Source organism: Bufo gargarizans, chromosome 7, assembly GCF_014858855.1.
Source record: "Bufo gargarizans isolate SCDJY-AF-19 chromosome 7, ASM1485885v1, whole genome shotgun sequence".
Classification (NCBI taxonomy): domain Eukaryota; kingdom Metazoa; phylum Chordata; class Amphibia; order Anura; family Bufonidae; genus Bufo; species Bufo gargarizans.
Window position 1 is genome coordinate 44,186,280 of NC_058086.1, and position 21,931 is coordinate 44,208,210.

At 46.0% G+C, this 21,931-nt stretch overlaps 1 protein-coding gene across 1 annotated transcript in view; it reads right to left on the reverse strand.

Moving 5' to 3' along the window:
- The window catches only part of PDE4B (phosphodiesterase 4B), a 272,125-nt gene extending 251,209 nt beyond the window's left edge, over nt 1-20,916 (reverse strand). The window contains exons 1-2 of the mRNA XM_044301445.1: nt 20,860-20,916; nt 17,723-17,955 (exon numbers count right to left, since the gene is read on the reverse strand). Of these exons, the coding sequence (XP_044157380.1) occupies nt 17,723-17,955; nt 20,860-20,901 (275 nt within the window). The 5' untranslated portion in view covers nt 20,902-20,916. The remainder of the gene's footprint in view (nt 1-17,722; nt 17,956-20,859) is intronic.
- Nucleotides 20,917-21,931: the final 1,015 nt, after the last annotated feature.

The following is a 21,931-nucleotide window of genomic DNA, read 5'->3' on the forward strand; positions in this document are numbered from 1 at the left end:
ATGTTTGCACTTCCACTTTTGGCAGGGTTGATGTGACCTAGTAAGTCATGGGGATGCATTTATATAAAAGTCATAAATTTAAAGACTGCCGCCAGCCATACAATGGAGGCTGCTGCACGTACAAAACTGTAGGCGCCATGCCTCATTTCAGCGCTGGCTAGCCATCTCTCTTTAATCGAGTATCGACACTTGGCTTCCTGAAATGTTCTGGTTAGGTTGGATGATGATACACATGAAGAGAAGGACAATGCCAACCAGAAGGCGATGCGTTATATGAATGCAGCACCACCTGGAGACAAAATGGTAGAAAACGTCCTGTTTACAGCAGACCCTCCCCCAGCGGAAGCAGAAGACCTCTTAGAGTACTCCACGTATTCTACATTACATATAGTACACAAAATGGCTCAAACCAGCCAAACCAGATACACCCATCTAAAGACAGCAGTGTTTGGGGTTCTTGCCCTTCATCAGAACAGAGCAAGGTATTCCCTCCCGACGCATCTCATCCAGCCAGGCTCTGTACCAATGCACTCTGTTTTCAAGGAGCATTGCCAGAAAAGTAGTCCATACTCCACTGTGTCTCTTCAGTAAGAGAGCATTGAACTAAGCTACCTTATTATAAAATACAGAAAGAAAATAAAGAATAGAATACAAAATAAAATAAAGAAGGGGTTCCCCATCCACCTCACAGAGATCTGTTAGCCCCCCCCCCATGTGAGGTCACTGGAATGGATGAGACTGATTGGCTGATCTTACAATACTGTATGTGACATCACTACTTAGGCTGGGTGATATCTAGAGATGAGCGAAGGTTTGAAAAATTCTATTTGGCAACTTCACCGAAGTTTTCTAAGAAATTTGATTCGTTCCGAATTGATCTGTCATGAATCGTTATAAATCGGGTATATCCAGGGCTCTCTGCTTCAGGACTCATGCACACGACCGTAGGTATTTTGCGGTCCACAAAAAAAGGATCTGCAAAAAATACGGATGACGTCCATGTGCATTCCGTGTTGCTGGTATGCTGCTGCTTCCCTCATATACAGTATATGTATTATAAAACTGTCTGTCTGAGGTCACCACTAGGGGGAGCTCATACAAATGTATACAGTTACCACAGAATGCAATGGAAGCTGCACAAATCTCTTTGTACTGAGCTCCCAATACTGGTGCCTTAAAATGCAATTTTTTCACGTTGGGAAAACTGTTGGGCTTGAATATTCAAATAGCGAATATTATTCACGAATATCAGCACTTTGAGTATTCGCGAATATTTCCAATATAGTGATATATATTCGTGATTTTGAATATTTTAGATTCTTTTTTCAACAATAACCTCCCTTCTTGCTTGTGGGCCAATGAGAAGGCTGCAATGTCTTTGTCTGAGCTTAGCAACATCCCTAGCAACCAATAAGAAAGTTGCCTACCCCTTACTATATAAGAACCTCCTCAGCAGCCTTTGTATGCAGTATTTTGCAGCTATGAGAGAGAGAGAGCAGTAACATTGCTGTGCTCTGTGCTTTCCTGTGTCATTACATTAGATAGATAGTTTAGTTAGTTAGCTTTTATATATATATATATATATATAAATAAATAAATTACAGATAGTTAGTGGGAGATAGTCAGTGTAGGTTATATCCTGATATAGTGTAGCTGATAGGTTCCGCTGTCCATACATACATGCTACAGACATAAATACATACATAGTGCTGTGATGTCACAAGTTCACCACTTAGTGCACCAATCACTTATAAGTAGTCAGACCTGTTAAAATATGAAGTTGCACGTTTTGCGCCAAAATATTTGCATCATTGGTGCCGACTTCGCAATCGCGAATATATTGGAGCACTCTAACTGCATATAAAGCTGTTGTAATGTTCTGCCGTGCCGACCATTTTCTCCAGTCTCGGGAAACTTCTAGCAGCTTGAAAAATGTATAGTGACCCACGCCTGTATTTCGAGCGCATTACACGAATATTACATTGCCTGTTTTTTCGCGATCAAGAAAATAATCTCGAATTCTCGAATATATGACGAATATTGTACCAAATATTCGCGAAATATCGCTAATTTCAATATTGGCCCTGCCGCTCATCACTAGTTGGGAACAAAAGAAGGAGTTTAGAGCTGGGATCCCATCCTACCAGGCTTCCATAAGAGTCGTGTGGTCTGCCACCATGGAAGCTACACCACTGTCTATCTTGAGGATTGTGATTAATATACACTCACCTAAAGAATTATTAGGAACACCATACTAATACAGTGTTGGACCCCCTTTTGCCTTCAGAACTGCCTTAATTCTACGTGGCATTGATTCCACAAGGTGCTGATTCATTCTTTAGAAATGTTGGCCCATATTGATAGGATAGCATCTTGCAGTTAGTTGATGGAGATTTGAGGGATGCACATTCAGGGCACGAAGCTCCCGTTCCACCACATCCCAAAGATGCTCTATTGGGTTGAGATCTGGTGACTGTGGGGCCATTTTAGTACAGTGAACTCATTGTCATGTTCAAGAAACCATTTTTCCAGTCTTCAACAGTCCAATTTTGGTGAGCTCGTGCAAATTGTAGCCTCTTTTTCCTATTTGTAGTGGAGATGAGTGGTACCCGGTGGGGTCTTCTGCTGTTGTAGCCCATCCGCCTCAAGGTTGTGCGTGTTGTGGCTTCACAAATGCTTTGCTGCAGACCTCGGTTGTAACGAGTGGTTATTTCAGTCAACGTTGCTCTTCTATCAGCTTGAATCAGTCGGCCCATTCTCCTCCGACCTCTAGCATCAACAAGGCATTTTCGCCCACAGGGCTGCCGCATACTGGATGTTTTTCCCTTTTCACACCATTCTTTGTAAACCCTAGAAATGGTTGTGCGTGAAAATCCCAGTAACTGAGCAGATTGTGAAATACTCAGACCGGCCCGTCTGGCACCAACAACCATGCCACGCTCAAAATTGCTTAAATCACCTTTCTTTCCCATTCTGACATTCAGTTTGGAGTTCAGGAGATTGTCTTGACCAGGACCACAACCCTACATGCATCGAAGCAACTGCCATGTGATTGGTTGACTAGATAATCGCATCAATGAGAAATAGAACAGGTGTTCCTAATAATTCTTTAGGTGAGTGTATAAATCCCAGAAAACCCCTTTAACTATTTATTTGAAATATTTTGGGGTTGAACTAGAATAAAATGAAGGAAAACCGTCAAAGAACGGGCTAGCAAGATTACATCATCCGCCACTCCTGACTTGCCTTTGTGCATCACCTTGACTTTTTAAGTAGCATTTTCTCTGTTCTCCAAAAAAAAAATCAATATGTTTTTAGAGAAATCCCATAAGTAGAGCGCTGAAAATCACCAAAAGCATCCTTGTTGCGCTGCCTTTGATTGGAGCACTCTGCGAGATTCATTACGATACGACGTGCTGGAGATGCTGGACCTGAATTCCCCGACGGATATGGCTCTCCACTTCACAGAGCTGCGGATTTTGAAAACGGCCTTCCACAGATCAAACAATTAAAAACAGCTGCTTAAAAGGGAAGGTCAAGCAAAAAGATTACTCCAAAGGCACTTTGCCTACGCAAGGGATGTTTTCAGTGCGATAAGACGACAGGCGTGTTAATGAAATACGGCTAAGGCTTGTAAAGAGAGCAAATGTATATGCTGAGCCGGAGGACGGCTGGAATGGCCTTACTTGTCTTATTCATTTATATAGCGCTTACATATTCTGCAGTGTTGTACGGAGATTGTCATCACTCACATCAGTCCCTGTCCCCATTAGGTCGGGGGGGGGGGGGTCGCCATTTAAAATCCACATCAGTATGTTGTAGGAGTATGTGAGGAAGCCCAAACACCCAGAGGAAACCCATCATGTTATATTCTAGGAGTCTGCGGACACGAGTTTGCCTGCGCTTCTTTATTGCCCTACGCAGTGGCGTACTCACCACGGAGGCAAATCACACCACTACTATGGGGCCCATGGTGAGAGTGGGTCTCGTGCTGAATTTCCCTTTCTGGTTCCTGACATAGATTAACTGCATTTTCCTGCAGCCACCACTAGGAGGAGCTCACCGCAAAGAGATTTTACAGTTTCTATTGAATTAAATAGAAACTGTATAATTCCACATACATGGAGCACCCGCTTAGTAGTGGCTGGAAGCAGACAGTTTTATCATGTCAAAAGCTTTTGCCAAGTGCGTGTATGCCCCTGGCTCTGTGTGCAGATTTATTGATCTAGTTAGTGTCCACCTTTGCAGCTTATTCTATTGTTTTTTAATAAACAGGTTGATTACTTTGTGCTGTTTAGTTTCTTACTATGTCTTTATAAGGGTCATTGCTTTGCTTTCTTAGATACAGAAATTCCTTGCACAGACATTCTGTTGCCTGCTGCCACCACTAGGGGGAGTTAACGTCATACTGCTTTATTATTGAGCTCAATGTCTACCAGTAGACAGTAAGCTCCCCCTAGTGGTGGCTGCAGGCTTCACTGTTGTCATGTTAGCATTTACCTGTAAGGATATGCAGGGGATATTGGGGTCTGTATCAGAATAGAGACCCAACCATTATAGAGATATGAAAAATACATAAATCAGCATGGTATAGTGGACCTAAAAATGATAATATGTTAAACATAGCCTGTCCTCTCTCCTGAAAGGTCTGTTTTGGCAGCTACCTGCTTTTCCCATGAAATAAAAGTTCTAGAGCATGTTTACCCATAATGCTGCATTTATTTGTTTCTCTGTTATTCCTCCTGAGTAATTATGAATACAATGACAAATGGGTGTTAGTATTCCCCCCCCCCCCCCCCATTGTCCTTTTACAGCACAATGGACAATCTCAGAGTGTACGGAGACATGCCCCAATTGGTAGCACTTGGTGTATCAATCAATTTATTCATAAATTATGGGAGGAATAACAGAGGAACACCACAATGCAGAATTGTAAGAAAAGATGCTCCAGAACTATTATTTCATGAGGAATGCAAGCATTTAGTAATAATGGCCATATCAGGATAAAGGACAGATCCTCCGTAAAAGCAGACATCCCCTTTAAAACTGGCATATGAGGCTGCTGAGTATTATAGCAGGTGACTGCACCGTATTGTCAATCCTTCATAATTTGTTAGTCGTGTGACATAGTTAAGAACAAGGCTTGAATATTACTCAAGGGCAAAATGGGTATTTAAGGGGATTCACAGCAAATTAAGGGATCACTTTACATAAAGGAGAACCCCATGGAAAAAAAGGATAGAAAGACTAAAGCCATCACCGTCTCCATTACCACAGTCCCACAATACCACAGTCTGTCCTGTTCGTCCTCTCTGTACTTCATGTCTCCTCATGAACTCCATTCCTACAGAGATTCAGCTGAAGATTTTATCAGCTGTAATCAGGATCATAATCCCTGACAAGCAGAGCAGAGAGGAGGATGAGGCAGCTCTTTAGCTCAGTGTTGTGAAGTAACTTGTCCCCCTGTGTGATTAGGACAGGTTTTGTGTGCACAAATAGGACGGCGGCCATTTTATTTCTCCTAATGATTGCACCCCAGACAAAACGAGCCATTATAATTAATGAAAGTTTTTGGGGAATATATTTATAATAAAGTAATATTTGAGTATTTTCATTTAAAGTAATATGCGATTATTATAAAGCTGTATTAATCAAAGTCAGACTTCCAATACCTTTTCTGTCTGCACTGATAATAATTCTAAAAGTACTGTATGTTTTCATTAGCATGTGGAGATAAACAGCTGCCAGACGCATGTGCTGCCGCTTATCTCCAAGGCTACAACATGATCATGCATGTTAAAATCAAACATGCTGATCCTTGTTTCCCCCAACCTATCCATTGGCATTAAAAGCCTTCTGCTCCATACTGGGTGGCAGGGCCAGAACCAGCTGGTTGGGCCCCCGCTGACCTGACTTGTATATCTCGTATTTACCGACACGTTGTATGCTCCTGTACAAAGGATTGAACACATTCAGTTATTATGATGTAACATTTTGATGGCATAAAACCAGACGCAGTGAAACATCAGCTAATGAATTAACTCGGCACAGATGATATCTTAATTGTGAGATGAGGCGGCATAATTGATGCATGTACAATGAAACGAAGAAAATGAGTTAACGACCTCGGCATGGCGTGTTAGGAGGAACGCTGCACGCAGATTACACAGATTTAGAGATCATTTAGGACAACGAGCAGGATGTAGGACTTGAAGCATACTTGTGAGCATTAGCGAGCAAACCCTTCTCAAAGCAGCTGACATTACAGACTCCGTGACACGATCACCAGTCATTATGGGAACATTGCAATTACATTGTACTGGGACACAAAGTGAAAGCAGATCTTTAAGGCCTCTTTCACACAGGTGTCCCGGATGCGTCGCGTGTGCATTGTGGAAAAAACGCGCGAGTAGGCACACAATTGCAGTCAGTTTTGACTGCGATTGCGTTCTAATGTTCAGTTTTTTCTGCGAGACTGTAATGCGTTTTGCACGCGCGTGAGAAAAAACTGACTGTGGTACCCAGACCCGAACCCGGACTTCTTCACTGAAGTTCGGGTTTGGGTTAGGTGTTCTGTATATTTTATTATTTTAACTTATAATATGGTTATAAGGGAAAATAATAATAGCATTCTTAATACAGAATGCTTACTAATATGTAGCTTGAGGGGTTAAAAAAATTAAATAAAAAATTAGCTCACCTCATCCTGTGTTCGCGCAGCCCGCATAGTCTGCTTTCTTCTTCTTTTTTCAGGACCTGCAAAAGGACCTCTGATGATGTAATTGCAATCAGCGCAGGTCCTGCTGAAAGCTCACCACGTGGTTTATGTCATCAAAGGTCCTTTGGCAGGTCCTGAAAGAAGAAAGACGACGATGCGGTGGATGAGCTGAGTTAATTATTATTATTTTTTTAACCACTCAAGCCACATTTTAGTAAGCATTCTGTATTAAGAATGCTATTATTTCCCTTATAAACATATTAGAAGGGAAAATAATACAGTAAATTGACTTTTATCAATTTACTAACATCATCTCCTAGCAACTATGCGTGAAAATTGCACTGCATCCGCACTTGCGGATGCAATGCAATTTTCATGCAGACCCATTCATTTCTATTAGGCCCGCGTTGCCTGAAAAACGCAGAATATAGAACATGCTGCGATTTTCACAAGTGATGCGTGAAAATCACCGCTCATCTGAACAGCCCCATTGAAGTGAATGGGTCCGGATTTAGTGTTCACCTGACGCATTGCTCCCGCGCGGAAAACTCGCCCGTGTGAAAGGGGCCTAAAGGGGTTGTCCGGGTTCAGAGCTGAAGCTGGACATATCCCAGTCTTCCCCCACTCAGCCCCTCTGACATGAGCATCAGAGCATTTTATGCTACGATGCTTTCCCTTGCCCCGCGCTGAATTACGCAGGGCAAGGGCTTTTTCTGGAGATCCAATGACATACCGGGCTCTCCATGAGTAGTGGAGGCTTCTTCCTAGCAGTGAGCCCGGTGAGGTCACCGGCACTAATGGGCGGGCTTTAGCCCTGCCCTAGCCTGTAAAACGGCCAGGGCAGCAATAAAGCCCGTCCATCAGTGTCGGTGAAGTCACTGGGAACACTGCTAGGCGGAAGACTCCGCCTAGCAGTGTAAAAATATAAACAAAACAACCCTTGTCCTGCGCGATTCAGCATAGGGCGAGGGAGAGCATCGGAGCATGAAATGTCAGAGGGGCTGTGTGGGGGAAGAAGGGGATATGTTCAGGTTCAGCTCTGAACCCGGACAACCCCTTTAAGGCTACTTTCACACTAGCGTTCGGGCGGATCCGTTCTGAACGGATCCGCTCATAATAATGCAGACGGAGGCTCCGTTCAGAACGGATCCGTCTGCATTAAAATGGCAAAAAAAAAGCTAAGTGTGAAAATAGCCTCGGACGGATCCGTCCAGACTTTCAATGTAAAGTCAATGGGGGACGGATCCGCTTGAAGATTGAGCCATTACATTGTAAGTCTGGACGGATCCGCACGGATCCGCACGCCTCCGCACGGCCAGGCGGACACCCGAACGCTGCAAGCAGCGTTCAGCTGTCCGCCTGTCCGTGCGGAGGCGAGCGGAGCGGAGGCTGAACGCCGCCAGACTGATGCAGTCTGAGCGGATCCGCTCCATTCAGACTGCATCAGGGCTGGACGGCTGCGTTCGGGTCCGCTCGTGAGCTCCTTCAAACGGAGCTCACGAGCGGACACCCGAACGCTAGTGTGAAAGTAGCCTAACACAGACATTAGTTATAAGTATGGTACATCCGAAGTCGATTCACTAAAAACGTAGTTGTAATACTGTACAGAGTTCCTGCTCCGCTCTGATGAGCCAAAGTTATTTTCTTCGCGAAATTGCGCGAGACTTTGTTTAATAACTTCGGGAATTAATTATTACTGTACAAAACCTTGGTACCGAACCCGAGTCGATTCGCCGATTCCTAGTTATGAGCTATGTAATGTATGGGCTCCGATTTAGGTGGATTCCTGCTAGAAATTAATGGACAGAAGGAACCACCTGATATATTCACAAATGTACCTTTCTGCCTGATTATATATCTTTATATGGTTGGATTCGGTATTTCTGAGAGTTCTAAAGCCTCTAAAAGAGTTAAAGGGCTTATCCCATGATTAATGTAAAAAATGAAAATCAGCCATGTACAACCAGCCCTGAACCTCACATGGATCCAGAGATCTCCACATTCATTGCTCTGCTAGATTTATATCAAGCTGGCAGCTCAAGAGGCGGGTCTTTCCTGCTGCAGCTCAGGAGGCGTGTCCTTTCTACTGAAGCTCTCACCCTATCACAGCTCAGGAGGCAGTTGAAGAATGAAACTGAGCATGTGCGACCATCTCAGTGAGCCGGACAAAGAAATAAGAAAAAGAACAAACAGCAGGTGGCGCTATACAGATACATTTTATTGAATAACTCAGTGACTATGCAAAAAAATGTATTACATACAATTACAAAAGTATTCAAATCCAAGGCTTTTTTGGTCCATTTATATTGATGGCCATTAGGCAGGGGTCTGACACGACGCATCCCCACCGATCAGCGGGTTCTGCAGTAGATTTGGCACTGGAACTACTGCTCTGTCCACTGTGTAGTGAAAGTGCTGTTCCCATTGAAATAAATGGTAGCCAGCTCTGTCCGCTACACATAATTAATGGAGCTAATAAAGAACAGCCCCCCCCCCTTCCCGATGGGGTCGAATCCCTGTTCATCAGATATTGATGGCCTACCCTTTGGTGCCGCACCCTGTGCAAATGCACACATCTTGTGCCCCTAAGGTTGGCCACTGGCCTACATAAATGTGCCCATAAAACAAAAACTCCACCCAAGGTGCAAAATATCAAGCCTGAAGCCAGATATCCAAAAAGCACATGCAATTTCAAGTACCGAGCACCAGATCAGCAAATCCTCAGCGTTCATTTACAGATATTCCACCCCACTTCCAGAACATGTGCATATTCCCTAATACCATCTAAGCCTCCTGACTTGTGCCTATTCAAAGCTTTCTGAAATGAAGACCTCTCTCCTTTATCTCAGGGAAATAAGAGTCGCTGATTTCACATAATAATCCAGTAAGTGAAATCATATGTACGTGTTTAGACAACATCTGGCTGGAGATGAAATCCCTGAGCCTTCATCTGTGCAAGAATCTTGACGTCCTCCTGAACCCAGCTGGTTGTCAAGGAGATTCCCGATAATCACCGTAATTCTTGTCTCCACACCAGCCTATCATTTATAGTATCTAGGAACTCGCTGCCGTAATTAAGAGCTTTCTTTCCCATACCCTGTAGAAGATTCTGACCCCTTCCCTGACGACCGAACTGAGGCTATTTCCACAGTTGTTCATCTTCATCCATGAAGACGGCGCCTCAAATAATATTTTCCAAATTTTAAGGGTAAAATGGGTTGTCCGGGTACAGAGCTGAACCCGGACATACCCTTATTTTCACCCAGGCAGCCCCCCTGAGGCTAGCATCGGGGCATCTCATGCTAAATCGCGCAGGGCAAGGTCTCTTTTGCTTTCAATAACACACTGCCGGGAGGAAACTTCCGCCCGGCAGTGTGTTCGGTGACGTCACCGGCTCTGATGGGCGGGCTTTAGTGCTGCCCTAACCGTTTTACTTGCTAGGGCAGCACTGAATCCTGCCCATCAGTGCCGGTGACGTCACCGGGCTTCCTGGCAGCCCCATGGAGAGCCCCGGTATGTCACCGGATCTCCAAAAAATGCCTTTGCCCTGCGCCATTTAGCGCAGGGCAAGGGAGAGCATCGGAGCATGAACTGCTTCGATGCTCACGTCAGGGGGGCTGCCGGGGGGAAAATGGAGGTATGTACGGGTTCAGCTCTGAACCCGGACAACCCCTTCAAGTGAAGCCATAAAAATGTATTTAAAATTTAGTTTCTTATCAAATCCCAACAGGGTTTTCCGAGATTCTGAGGATAGGTCATCAGCATCTGAACGGTGGGGGTCCTGACACCCGGGAACCCCGTCGATCAGCTGTTTGAGAAGGCACCAGCGCTCCTGTGAGCTCCGTGGCCTTCTCAGTTCTTACCAAGCACAGCACCGTACATTGTATAGTAGTTGTGCTTGGTATGGCGCTCAGCCCCATTCACTTGCATGGAGCTGAGCTGCTCCGAGGCCACGTGACCGATGAACGTTTCGTCACTTGGCCTTTGGAAAGCTGAGAGAAGGCCGCGACACTCACAGGAGCACTGGTGCCTTCTCAAACAGCTGATCAGCGGGGATCCCCGACGATCAGCTATTTAAGAAGGCAGCGACGCTCCTGTGAGCACTGCGGCCTTCTGTCAGCTTTTCTTAGGTCAAGTAATGACATGTTCATCAGTCACATAGCCTAAGAGCTGCTCTCCCCATAGAAGTGAATAGGGCTGAGTGCGATACCAGGCACAACTGCTATACAATGTGCGGCACTGTGCTTTGTGATCTAAGAGAAGGCCGCGACACTCACAGGAGCGCTGGTGCCTTCTCAAACAGCTGATCAGCGGGGATCCCCAGTGTCGGACCCCCACCGTTCAGATACTGATTACCTATCCAGAGGATATCTCATCAATATAAAAATTTCAGAAAACCTCTAATTTAAACATTTCTGTGCCTTCTACTATTGGAAGAACATCAAGAGTCTATTTTTTCGTTTGAAAACCATTTGATAAAGATCTAGATCTAACATTCTGACTTTTTTTCTACTTGTGTTTTTTAACCTGTAGCGTCAATTACCATCAAGAGTGACCGGTCACAGAAATGTAGACTCCTGCTATGTAATAAACCTTTATTCAAACCAAATAGTGTCCTATGTAATAGGGATGTGCTCCTACCATCCTCAAAGAGAAAACAATCTGCAGCTATCCAGCTATTTTTTACATATATCTGGCAGAAATCCAACATGTCCTCCATGGTCCACATGTGTCTCTGGACTCCAGTAACAGTGGCCCCCATTGATTACCACATGAGAATCAGATATAACTAAGGCCTCATGCACACAACCGTAGTTCGGGTCCGCATCCAAGCCACAGTTTTTGCAGCTCGGGTGCAGACCCATTCACTTCAATGGCGCCGCAAAAGATGGACAGCACTCCATGTGCTGTCCGCATCTGTTGCTCCGTTCCTTAGCCCCGCAAAAAAAATAGAACATGTCCTATTTTTGTCCATTTTGCGATGGGCCACCCGCTCCGTTCCGCAAATTGCAGAAGGCACACGGGAGGCTTCCGTTTTTTGCGGATCCGCGGTTTACGGACTGCAAAAAACGGAACGGTCGTGTGCATGAGGCCTAAGGCTGACCACACAGTGGCCGAATACTTGTCCGGCTGACAGCTATTACATCTCACTCGACTCCCCCACCATACGCTCTGGGTAAGAGGGGAAAATGCCTCTGCTAGACACTTCTGGTGGTGGTTTCTCTTGCCGAAAATAAAAGGGTCATACCTGTAGAAATTAAACAGCCCGATCCTAAAGGATGCCCGACCACACGGACTGCTGAGTGTTTTAGCTGCTATCATTTCTAAGGGCACCTTTAAAGGGATTGTGTCACAAAAGATATTCTACATTTTTCAAACCAGCACCTGGATCTGAATACTTTTGTAATTGCATGTAATTAGGGATTTAGAATAGTCACCGAGTTATTCAATAAAATGTATCCGTATAGCGCCACCTGCTGTTTGTTTTTTTTCCTTATTTTTATTTTTTTGTCTCACAGAGCTGGTCGCACACGCTCAGTTTAAATCTTCAGCTGTCACCAGTCATATGTCCCGTTAGAGGCTATGGCAGTTACAGGGCGGGAGCTGCAGCAGAAAGGACATGCCCCTGAGATGCCAGGCTGAAGATAATCTAGCAGAGCAATTGGAGCAGTGAATGTGGAGATCTTTGAATCTGTATGAGGTAGAGGGCTGGTTCTAGCTTTGTAAGAAAGGTACGGTCATATATTATATAATGTCTGATTTTCATTTTTTTACATCAATGATGGCATATCACAGTTTTAAAAATGCCCCCCTTATTGGAACAGGCTTGTTGTTGGGTTATTTCCCCTTTTAAGTTGAATGATGGTTTGGTGTAGGAGCTTCGCGGTGGGCTGGCACCAGGGAAGTCTTACCTTACTCATCCTCTTCCCCTCTGCGAAGTCCTGGAGACGGTTTCTCCCCCCTGCCCTCCCCTTTTTGGCTGCTCTCTTACGGGGGTTTTGCTCAGATTGTGGGTGACCAAATACAACATGTTGGGGCCAAACCTAATACGCCACAGCAGGGCCATGCTCTTTTCCGGCAAATAAAGGGGTGTTTCTCTTCCTTTTTTTTACAGGTCCGTATACGGAACCATTCATTTTAATGGGGCTTGAAAGAAAATGGAAATTACTCCGTGTGCATTCCGTGTCCGTATGTCCGATTGAACATATATTATATAAAAATTATGCAACACGGACATCACGCGAATGTCAGCCTTTTTTTTTGCAAATCCGTGTTTTGCGGACCCCAAAATACATACGGTCATGTGCATGAGCCCTTACTATGAAGTCCATAGTGGGGGAGGGTCACGGTCACTGTACTTTACACGATCCAGTTTGAGTAATGATAATAATTCGTAAATTATTGTGAGGTACGAGCTGGAGGGTCCTTCTGCAGCCATACAGACCATCTGCTGAGCGTCCCGCTCCTCCACACGTACGGAGCAGCTCTCTGGTCACATAATATTATACGTTTATGTAGTCTGTAAAGTAAAGGCGTCATCCTTATACATATCACATATAGGCGACGGGCCCAGGGTGCGCAGTGACCCTTACAGGCATACTGTGTGCAGCGCTGCACATAGAATATAAAGGTTGTATGCTGCCCCCTTGTGTACAGACACCAGAATACAGGAAAATACCATACCTGATATATCAGTTGTCCCCTATAGCCAGATATTACGTATGGTTGGTTTGGTGCGATTCTTCTTTTAGCTGCTCCGTATTTCTTCTATTGCTGCTCTGTGTGAACAGACTTACTTCCATAGGACATGTTCAGTAAAGATGAAATGTTTTACAATGGCTGCAATATTTGGAGATCCCTTTAAATGGCGGCTCACCGATTCCCTGTTAATATTAATCGTTTCATGAACTCACACGTTGAAGCAGCAGCTTTTTTTTTTCTTCTCTCCAGAGCTGCTCTTCCAATAGTAAATGGTTGCACCCATAGTCAGCTATTTTGGAGCCCTGTCTCTGGTCACTGAATTGTACACGGACCCCACGGCCACATAAAAAGACACCTGTGTACGCACTTACCAATATTTTAATTAGTACTGTAAATTCTATAAACCCAGCCCATTTTCGGCAACGTATCAGAAAATTCGGGACTATCCTAGCAACTTAGGACTGTGCTATTATAAATGGCCATGGGAGGTAGGGGTCCTGTTACACAGGAGCTACAGGCTGCACCTCCCACCTCGCAGGTAGGGGTCCTGTTACACAGGAGCTACAGGCTGCACCTCCCACCTCGCAGGTAGGGGTCCTGTTACACAGGAGCTACAGACTGCACCTCCCACCTCGCAGGTAGGGGTCCTGTTACACAGGAGCTATAGGCTGCACCTCCCACCTCGCAGGTAGGGGTCCTGATACACAGGAGCTACAGGCTGCACCTCGCAGGTAGGGGTCCTGTTACACAGGAGCTATAGGCTGCACTTCCCACCTCGCAGGTAGGGGTCCTGTTACACAGGAGCTATAGGCTGCACCTCCCACCTCGCAGGTAGGGGTCCTGTTACACAGGAGCTACAGGCTGCACCTCCCACCTCGCAGGTAGGGGTCCTGATACACAGGAGCTATAGGCTGCACTTCCCACCTCGCAGGTAGGGGTCCTGTTACACAGGAGCCACAGGCTGCACCTCGCACCTCGCAGGTAGGGGTCCTGTTACACAGGAGCTACAGGCTGCACCTCCCACCTCGGAGGCAGGGGTCCTGTTACACAGGAGCTATAGGCTGCACCTCCCACCTCGCAGGTAGGGGTCCTGTTACACAGGAGCCACAGGCTGCACCTCCCACCTCGCAGGTAGGGGTCCTGTTACACAGGAGCTATAGGCTGCACCTCCCACCTCGCAGGTAGGGGTCCTGTTACACAGGAGCTATAGGCTGCACCTCCCACCTCGCAGGTAGGGGTCCTGTTACACAGAAGCTATAGGCTGCACCTCCCACCTCGCAGGTAGGGGTCCTGTTACACAGGAGCTACAGGCTGCACCTCCCACCTCGCAGGTAGGGGTCCTGTTACACAGGAGCCACAGGCTGCAACTCCCACCTCGCAGGTAGGGGTCCTGTTACACAGGAGCTACAGGCTGCACCTCCCACCTCGCAGGTAGGGGTCCTGTTACACAGGAGCCACAGGCTGCACCTCCCACCTCGCAGGTAGGGGTCCTGTTACACAGGAGCTACAGACTGCACCTCCCACCTCGCAGGTAGGGGTCCTGTTACACAGGAGCTACAGGCTGCACCTCCCACCTCGCAGGTAGGGGTCCTGATACACAGGAGCTATAGGCTGCACTTCCCACCTCGCAGGTAGGGGTCCTGTTACACAGGAGCCACAGGCTGCACCTCGCACCTCGCAGGTAGGGGTCCTGTTACACAGGAGCTACAGGCTGCACCTCCCACCTCGGAGGCAGGGGTCCTGTTACACAGGAGCTATAGGCTGCACCTCCCACCTCGCAGGTAGGGGTCCTGTTACACAGGAGCTACAGGCTGCACCTCCCACCTCGGAGGCAGGGGTCCTGTTACACAGGAGCTATAGGCTGCACCTCCCACCTCGCAGGTAGGGGTCCTGTTACACAGGAGCTACAGGCTGCACCTCCCACCTCGCAGGTAGGGGTCCTGTTACACAGGAGCCACAGGCTGCAACTCCCACCTCGCAGGTAGGGGTCCTGTTACACAGGAGCTACAGGCTGCACCTCCCACCTCGCAGGTAGGGGTCCTGATACACAGGAGATACAGGCTGCACCTCCCACCTCGCAGGTAGGGGTCCTGATACACAGGAGATACAGGCTGCACCTCCCACCTCGCAGGTAGGGGTCCTGTTACACAGGAGCTACAGGCTGCACCTCCCACCTCGCAGGTAGGGGTCCTGTTACACAGGAGCTACAGGCTGCACCTCCCACCTCCCCTCCTTTCTCTCCACATTTTTGAATCTTACCTATTTTCACAAAGATCTGCTCCTGTTCTGTGTTTAGAGCCGCACCAGGTTTTCGCTCAAAATCACTGACCAAACACTGACGAGTGAATAAGGCATTACACCATTGTGCGCCTACTTTGCCAGCCCACTGGACGCACTAAAAACTAGGAGCGCCTCGGATCTGGATTCATTTCAAAGCCACAGAGAACAGAACAGAAGGGTCTGATGTTGGCTGGCCCCTTGTTTTCTCTGGAGCCCTGCACAGGTTCACACCACCAGCAGCGATGGGCGTGGGTGCAATCAGACATGTATGCACTTGCCTGCACTAAAGAGTTAATGAACCGGTATAATAAGAAAACAGAGCGAGAGATCAGAGCTGCGCTTATGGGCATCTGGCGTTCACGGCGCTCGAGGCTCGATGCAGGCAAATTCTGTTGACAATGACGGTGACAAAACATTTCCGCTCCCATATAGATACAGGATGGAAAATGAGATCGGAGGAGGCAAAGCTCAAAATGAAATAAGAAACCCTCTGAAGACAATTCGCTTGTTTTCGTTCCTCATCCGCGCGCCACACATTTTTCTTGTCTTCAAAAATAATCAAACAGAAGTTTCGCCATCTGTTCGCCTCACGTCCGCTCGCTTGTCATACGATAAACATATTGCAATAAAAATAGCAGTACAGAGAGTGTTGACACAAACATGCAGCGAGGGATTCATCCCATTGGCTTCCCAACATGGTCACTGCAATTCCTTCACTCCTACTGACAACATTATGGAGTAACCTACAGAAGGCAACTAAACATTAACCCTTTGAGGACGCAGCCAGTTTGCGCTTTAACATGTGTCTACCTTTGAAGACCTGATGATATTGAACTCCAAAGTTCCTTAATAGTTACATTTTGGCTCTGAGCTCTGACCTTCATAAAGATCTATTAACAATTAATCAGGTCTTGACATCAGACAGTTGACTCAGCTACCTGCCGTTCCGCGAAGCATCTCCCAACATTAGTTTTAAAGGATTTTTTTCCGGGACTGTAATACTGATAATCTATCCTTAGCGTAGGTCATCAATATCATATTTTCCTGCTCTTCTGCCAAACAGATGTTTGAAGGGGCTACTGCAATCTGGAACAGGCACCAGACAGCACAGCGCCATACACTGGGTAGTGGCCATGAATTGTACTGCACTTAAAGTGTAACTGTCATTCTTTTAATTTTTTTTGTAATGTATAGGGGCAGTGATACTGACCATTTTTGTAATATACTTTAATTACTGAAATTGTACATTTCTATTAGAAAATAGCTCTAAATTGGACCATTTTGTGTCTTCGGTTTACTTAAAGACACAACCGGACACAACCTGATCTCCACTCATTCACCAAATGAGTGGAGCATCGGAGCTTTTCACGCTCTGATGTCCCCCCTTGCCCTGCGCCGAATCGTGCAGGACAAGGGAATTTTCTGGAGATCCGGTGACTTGTCAGGCTCTCCATGGGTAAGCTAGGCAGAGGCTTCCTCCTAGCAGTGAGCCTGGTGACATCACCGGCACTAATGGACGGGCTTTAGTGCTACCCTAGCCTGTTTTTACAGGCTAGGGCAGCACTAAAGACCGCCCATTAGAGCCAGTGACGTCACTGTAATCACTGCTAGGTGGAAGCCTCTGCCTAGCAGTATCCAAATGTAAACAAACAGCTCTTACCTTGTGCGATGCAAGGCAAGCGGGAGAATCGGAGCATAAAAAGCTCCAATGCTCCACTCATTCATGGTGAACGAGTGCAGATCGGGTTAAGTAAACAGAAGACAGAGAGCATTTCAGTAATTAAAGTATAAAGATATTATCAGTATCACTGCAGTACCATTCACGACCACTAGCCAATGTATGGCGCTGTTTTGATGATCAACAGCCTATTCAAACAGCTGATAGGCAGAATATGACCCCCAATGATCTGATATTAATAACTATATATATATATATATATATATATATATATACACACACACACACACACATACATATACACACACACACACCATACACAGAACGTATGATAAATTATTTACCTGTCTCTCTCCACCGATGTTACGGCGATCCTCGGTAGTGGTAGCAGGGGTAAGGTGGTTGGCCGGTGAACATAATCTGGCGTCTTTGCCCTTTGTACCTGCCTTTGGTGCAGAGGGGGTAACTGTAATGTCCCAGAACAGAAGCGTTTTCCTCTCCACAAGTCTATTCCAATGTTATAACCGTAGGAACTGTAAGATTTGCTTAGGAAACAATCCGATAAACCCTTTGTGTTCTGTAATTTACAAAAAAAAGGATTATTAAGTCATAACTATTAAAGAGAAGGTAAAAAAATTACAAATAACTTTATGAGCTTTGTGCATGTGCACTGGTAAATGCTCCCAGTGCATACACCGAACGGGCGCATTGATCCCTGGTCCTGGAGAAGGTTGGAAGTAACCCTAAACCTTAAGGTCACCTTTAAAAGTAAGTTTTGGCCAGTTGTATCTGTGTTACCACGGATTTGTTAGAATCAGAAAACCCGTCGCACATAGCCTTATTTATTTCTTTTTAGGAAAGCAATGTGACTGTGAACTATAATAGCCATTTATAACGACGTGACAAGAGAGGGCAACATCACAAAATATAAACCGGAGCCAAATCATTTTGTGGCGCCGCTCACTTTTGACACATCAGCTATAGATAAAAGCAATATAATAGAACAGGCATCGTGTATGAACATGAGTGCAACCAAAAGTGGAGCAGTTGCCAATAGCAATCAATCAGATTCCAGCTTTCATTATCCAGTGGGTGTCAGAAGTTAAAAGATGAGGCCTGATTGGTTTGCGGGGGTAAATCTCTCCCTTTTTGTCTGCACTGGGTCATAGCTGAGGCTGGTGGTTGTGTGTCGAGGAACACTGGTAGTACAGAAGATTGCCGTCATTTTAAAATCTCTTCTGGAGTTTAAAAGAGGCTTCTCTATGCAGTGTCCCACTCAAGTAACCGTGGGCCCCGCAAACGTATCTTAATTATGAATTAATGTCATGTGATATGCCTGTATTTTGTATTTTATCTCCTGTCATATTCTCCATGTCACAATGTGATTTTACATGCAAATATCCTTTACACAGGCCTAGTCAGGGTGCGCTACACTTGTTTCTCCACTAGATGGAGCAGTGTCAGTGTGTATATATAGCTTAGCTCAGACCTAAGTTAGGCTGTGTGCAGTCCTGTGCAGTTCAGTTCCTGGTTGAGGTAAATCCAAACCAGTGCAGATGAGCTCAGGTAAATCAGAGTGAGAGTTCAGTTGAATGTAGTTCTCTCATGAGCCTTCAAGAATGCAACAGCCATGTAGCTGAATATCTGGAGGGAGGCATCTTCCTAGCCTCTCTACTCTGTCACTGTCGGCTCCATAGCCCAGGGTTAAGGCCTGCAAGTATTCTTCCTAGAGGTGAGCAATCCACCCCTTTAGATCGCTCTTCCAGGGTGACCAATGTCTAAACTGTACACAGCCGAGTATCTAAGGAATGATCACATTTATGCAAGACAAAGGATTAGCAAGATAGTCATGACCTGAGGACTTATTAAGCACCTTTGTAGTAGGTGTAGGAGACAGCTTGAAGCATCCCCATCTCCAGTTTAAATCCTGAGGACAGTCCGGCCAACTGTCAGAACAACATTGGAATAGAAGTTTCAGGATTCAGAAAAGCACCTTTTTAATCAAGGATTAGGATCAGGCCGCAGTTGTGACCAGTGTAAGACTTTCATTATTACCAGCCGAGTCTGAGCAGTAGCTTCTTATCTATTACAAGAGCCTGTACTTCATGGAGGATTTGCATTTCCCTTTCCCCATATGCATGGGAGATTGTGCTTAAAGGGAACCTGTCATCGGGATTTTGGCCATAGAGCTGGGGACATGGGCTGCTAGATGGCCGCTAGCACATCTGCAATACCCAGTCCCCATAGCTCTGTGTGCTTTTATTGTGTTAAACTTTTTGATCTATATGCAAATGAACCTCATATGTGTCCTGTATCCGGAGATGAGTCCAGCGGAAAGGAGCCCAGCACCGCCCCGCGTCCTCCGAATCTCCTCCTTGCTGGCTGACGCAGTGCATGCGCAGTGTCAGCATCATGTTCATTCCCTGTGCTGGCATCAGCACAGGGAACGAACTACACATGCGCTAGCTCGCGCATCGCGAGATTTCGACGCTCCAGCTCTGTGACGTCAGCCAGCAAGGAGGAGATTCGGAGGACGCGGGGCGGTGCTGGGCTCCTTTCCGCTGGACTCATCTCCGGATACAGGACTCATATCAGGTTCATTTGCATATCGATCAAAATGTTTTTTTAGCACAATAAAAGCACACAGAGCTATGGGGACTGGGTATTGCGGATGTGCTAGCGGCCATCTAGCAGCCCATGTCCCCAGCTCTATGCGCAAAATCCCGGTGACAGGTTCCCTTTAATGCCGGATTGTATCTAGAGACTGCTTAATGCCTATGGATGTATTGTAATCAAGAGTCATCATCAGTAAAGTGGCATTTGGAGTTTCACCCTGCTCGCCTCAGACTCAGTTCCTCTATTAACACTCTAGTAAATGGTTGTACCTCCATACAAAAGGTACTGGCGTCACGACTACAAGGGACCTTGCCACAGGCACATTAATACAGACCACCAAGGGCACCTCCAACCACCATCTGGCCAGTGTCCCTTACACCCGAGCGTGCCCTAGAGAATCCTTGTGCTATTCTCCTTTTCACTTATGCGAGCCTGCCCATGGACGACATAACCCTGAGTAACCAGAGCTGTATTTACCTCGTCCCACCTACTGCTCACACCGTGACCTCACACATAATTCCCCTGCAAGGTCTGGTATACCGCATCTACCATCCATTTATCCAAGATGGATACTGGCTGGTGAATTACAGGTGTGTCCAGGGTAACAGTTCACTTTTACTTTCTATATTTTTTTTATTAATAAAATTGCTCATCTCTGTAGCAACAGGTTATCTCTATGGTAAACGTCTGCGCCGATCAGAGCCATTCACTGAAGAAAAACCAGTGAACTGAAAATAGAAAACAGAAACGCATAAAAACAATAACAGCAACATGTTGACAGTTTCCAGGTAGTAACATTTGAACTTAAAAAAATCTGTGATAACAGCAAAAAGGTAAAGAAAATACATAACTAAAGACTTCTTACCTCCTCAGCCGTGACTGTCATCACGCTCCTACTTTTCTTCATTTTAATGTCCAGTTAACGTTATGGCTGTCAGAGTATCTGCTGTCGGTAAACAGGATGATCCTAATGGAAAAAAAATTTCATGATAATCTGGACATTTCATCCTTGAAGCCTCTGGGGCTAAGAGTTGCTCCTAGACAGAGGTGGTTGAGCATACACGCTTCACTCTATGGGACAGTTGGAGATAAGCGACTGCTTCATTCATTCAGGAGAACGGGACCCCATTCTAATAATCAGTGAGGGTCCCACAAATCAGATACTTTTCACCTTATGGCTCATGTTCATCTTATGGCTAGGGGACACGTTACTCCTTTTAAACGATACAGTGTTCCTGCTGCCACCACTAGAGGGAGCTAAGGAGTTTACTGCATACATTGAACTCGATAATACAACACATAGCTCCTTAGCTCCATCTAGTGGCGGCTGTCAGAATGTTTTCTCTTGACGCCATCTTCCCAGCAGCTCTAAAAAGAGCTGGACCTCTGCTTGCGTTAAAGATATCAGAAAACAAATCGCCATAGGATGCTGGACCTCAACATAATACGATATTGAAAGGTGGAAAATGGCTTTTATAGGGGTTATTCAGTAGTACAAATACCCCTCAAAATGCCCAGACCCCTCCTATAGACAATACTTACCCGGTCACCGGCACCCACGTCCCTCCGCATCCCTGCATGGCCACCGCTGTATCTCGCCGTTGCGGTTGTCGCTATGGAGGCTGGTCACCGTCACGGCCTGCTATTGGCTGCTCCCTCCATCGCTTGATGTTTTGATCCGTGTTTCAGGGAGATGCAGCAGTGGCCATGCAGAAATAGGGAGGGATGTGGGTGCAGGGTACCGGTTAAGTATGGTCTTTAGGAGGGGCCCAGGCATTGTGGGGGTTATCTGTACTATTGGATAACCCCTTTAAAGGAACACCCCTTTAAGGGATACACTGTCCTTGTGCAGGAAATGAGGGGGTGGGACATAGCACAAAGTATCTTCTTTGGTGCTCTTTGAATCCCTGTGTGACGCACCGCCCCCTTACACCCTG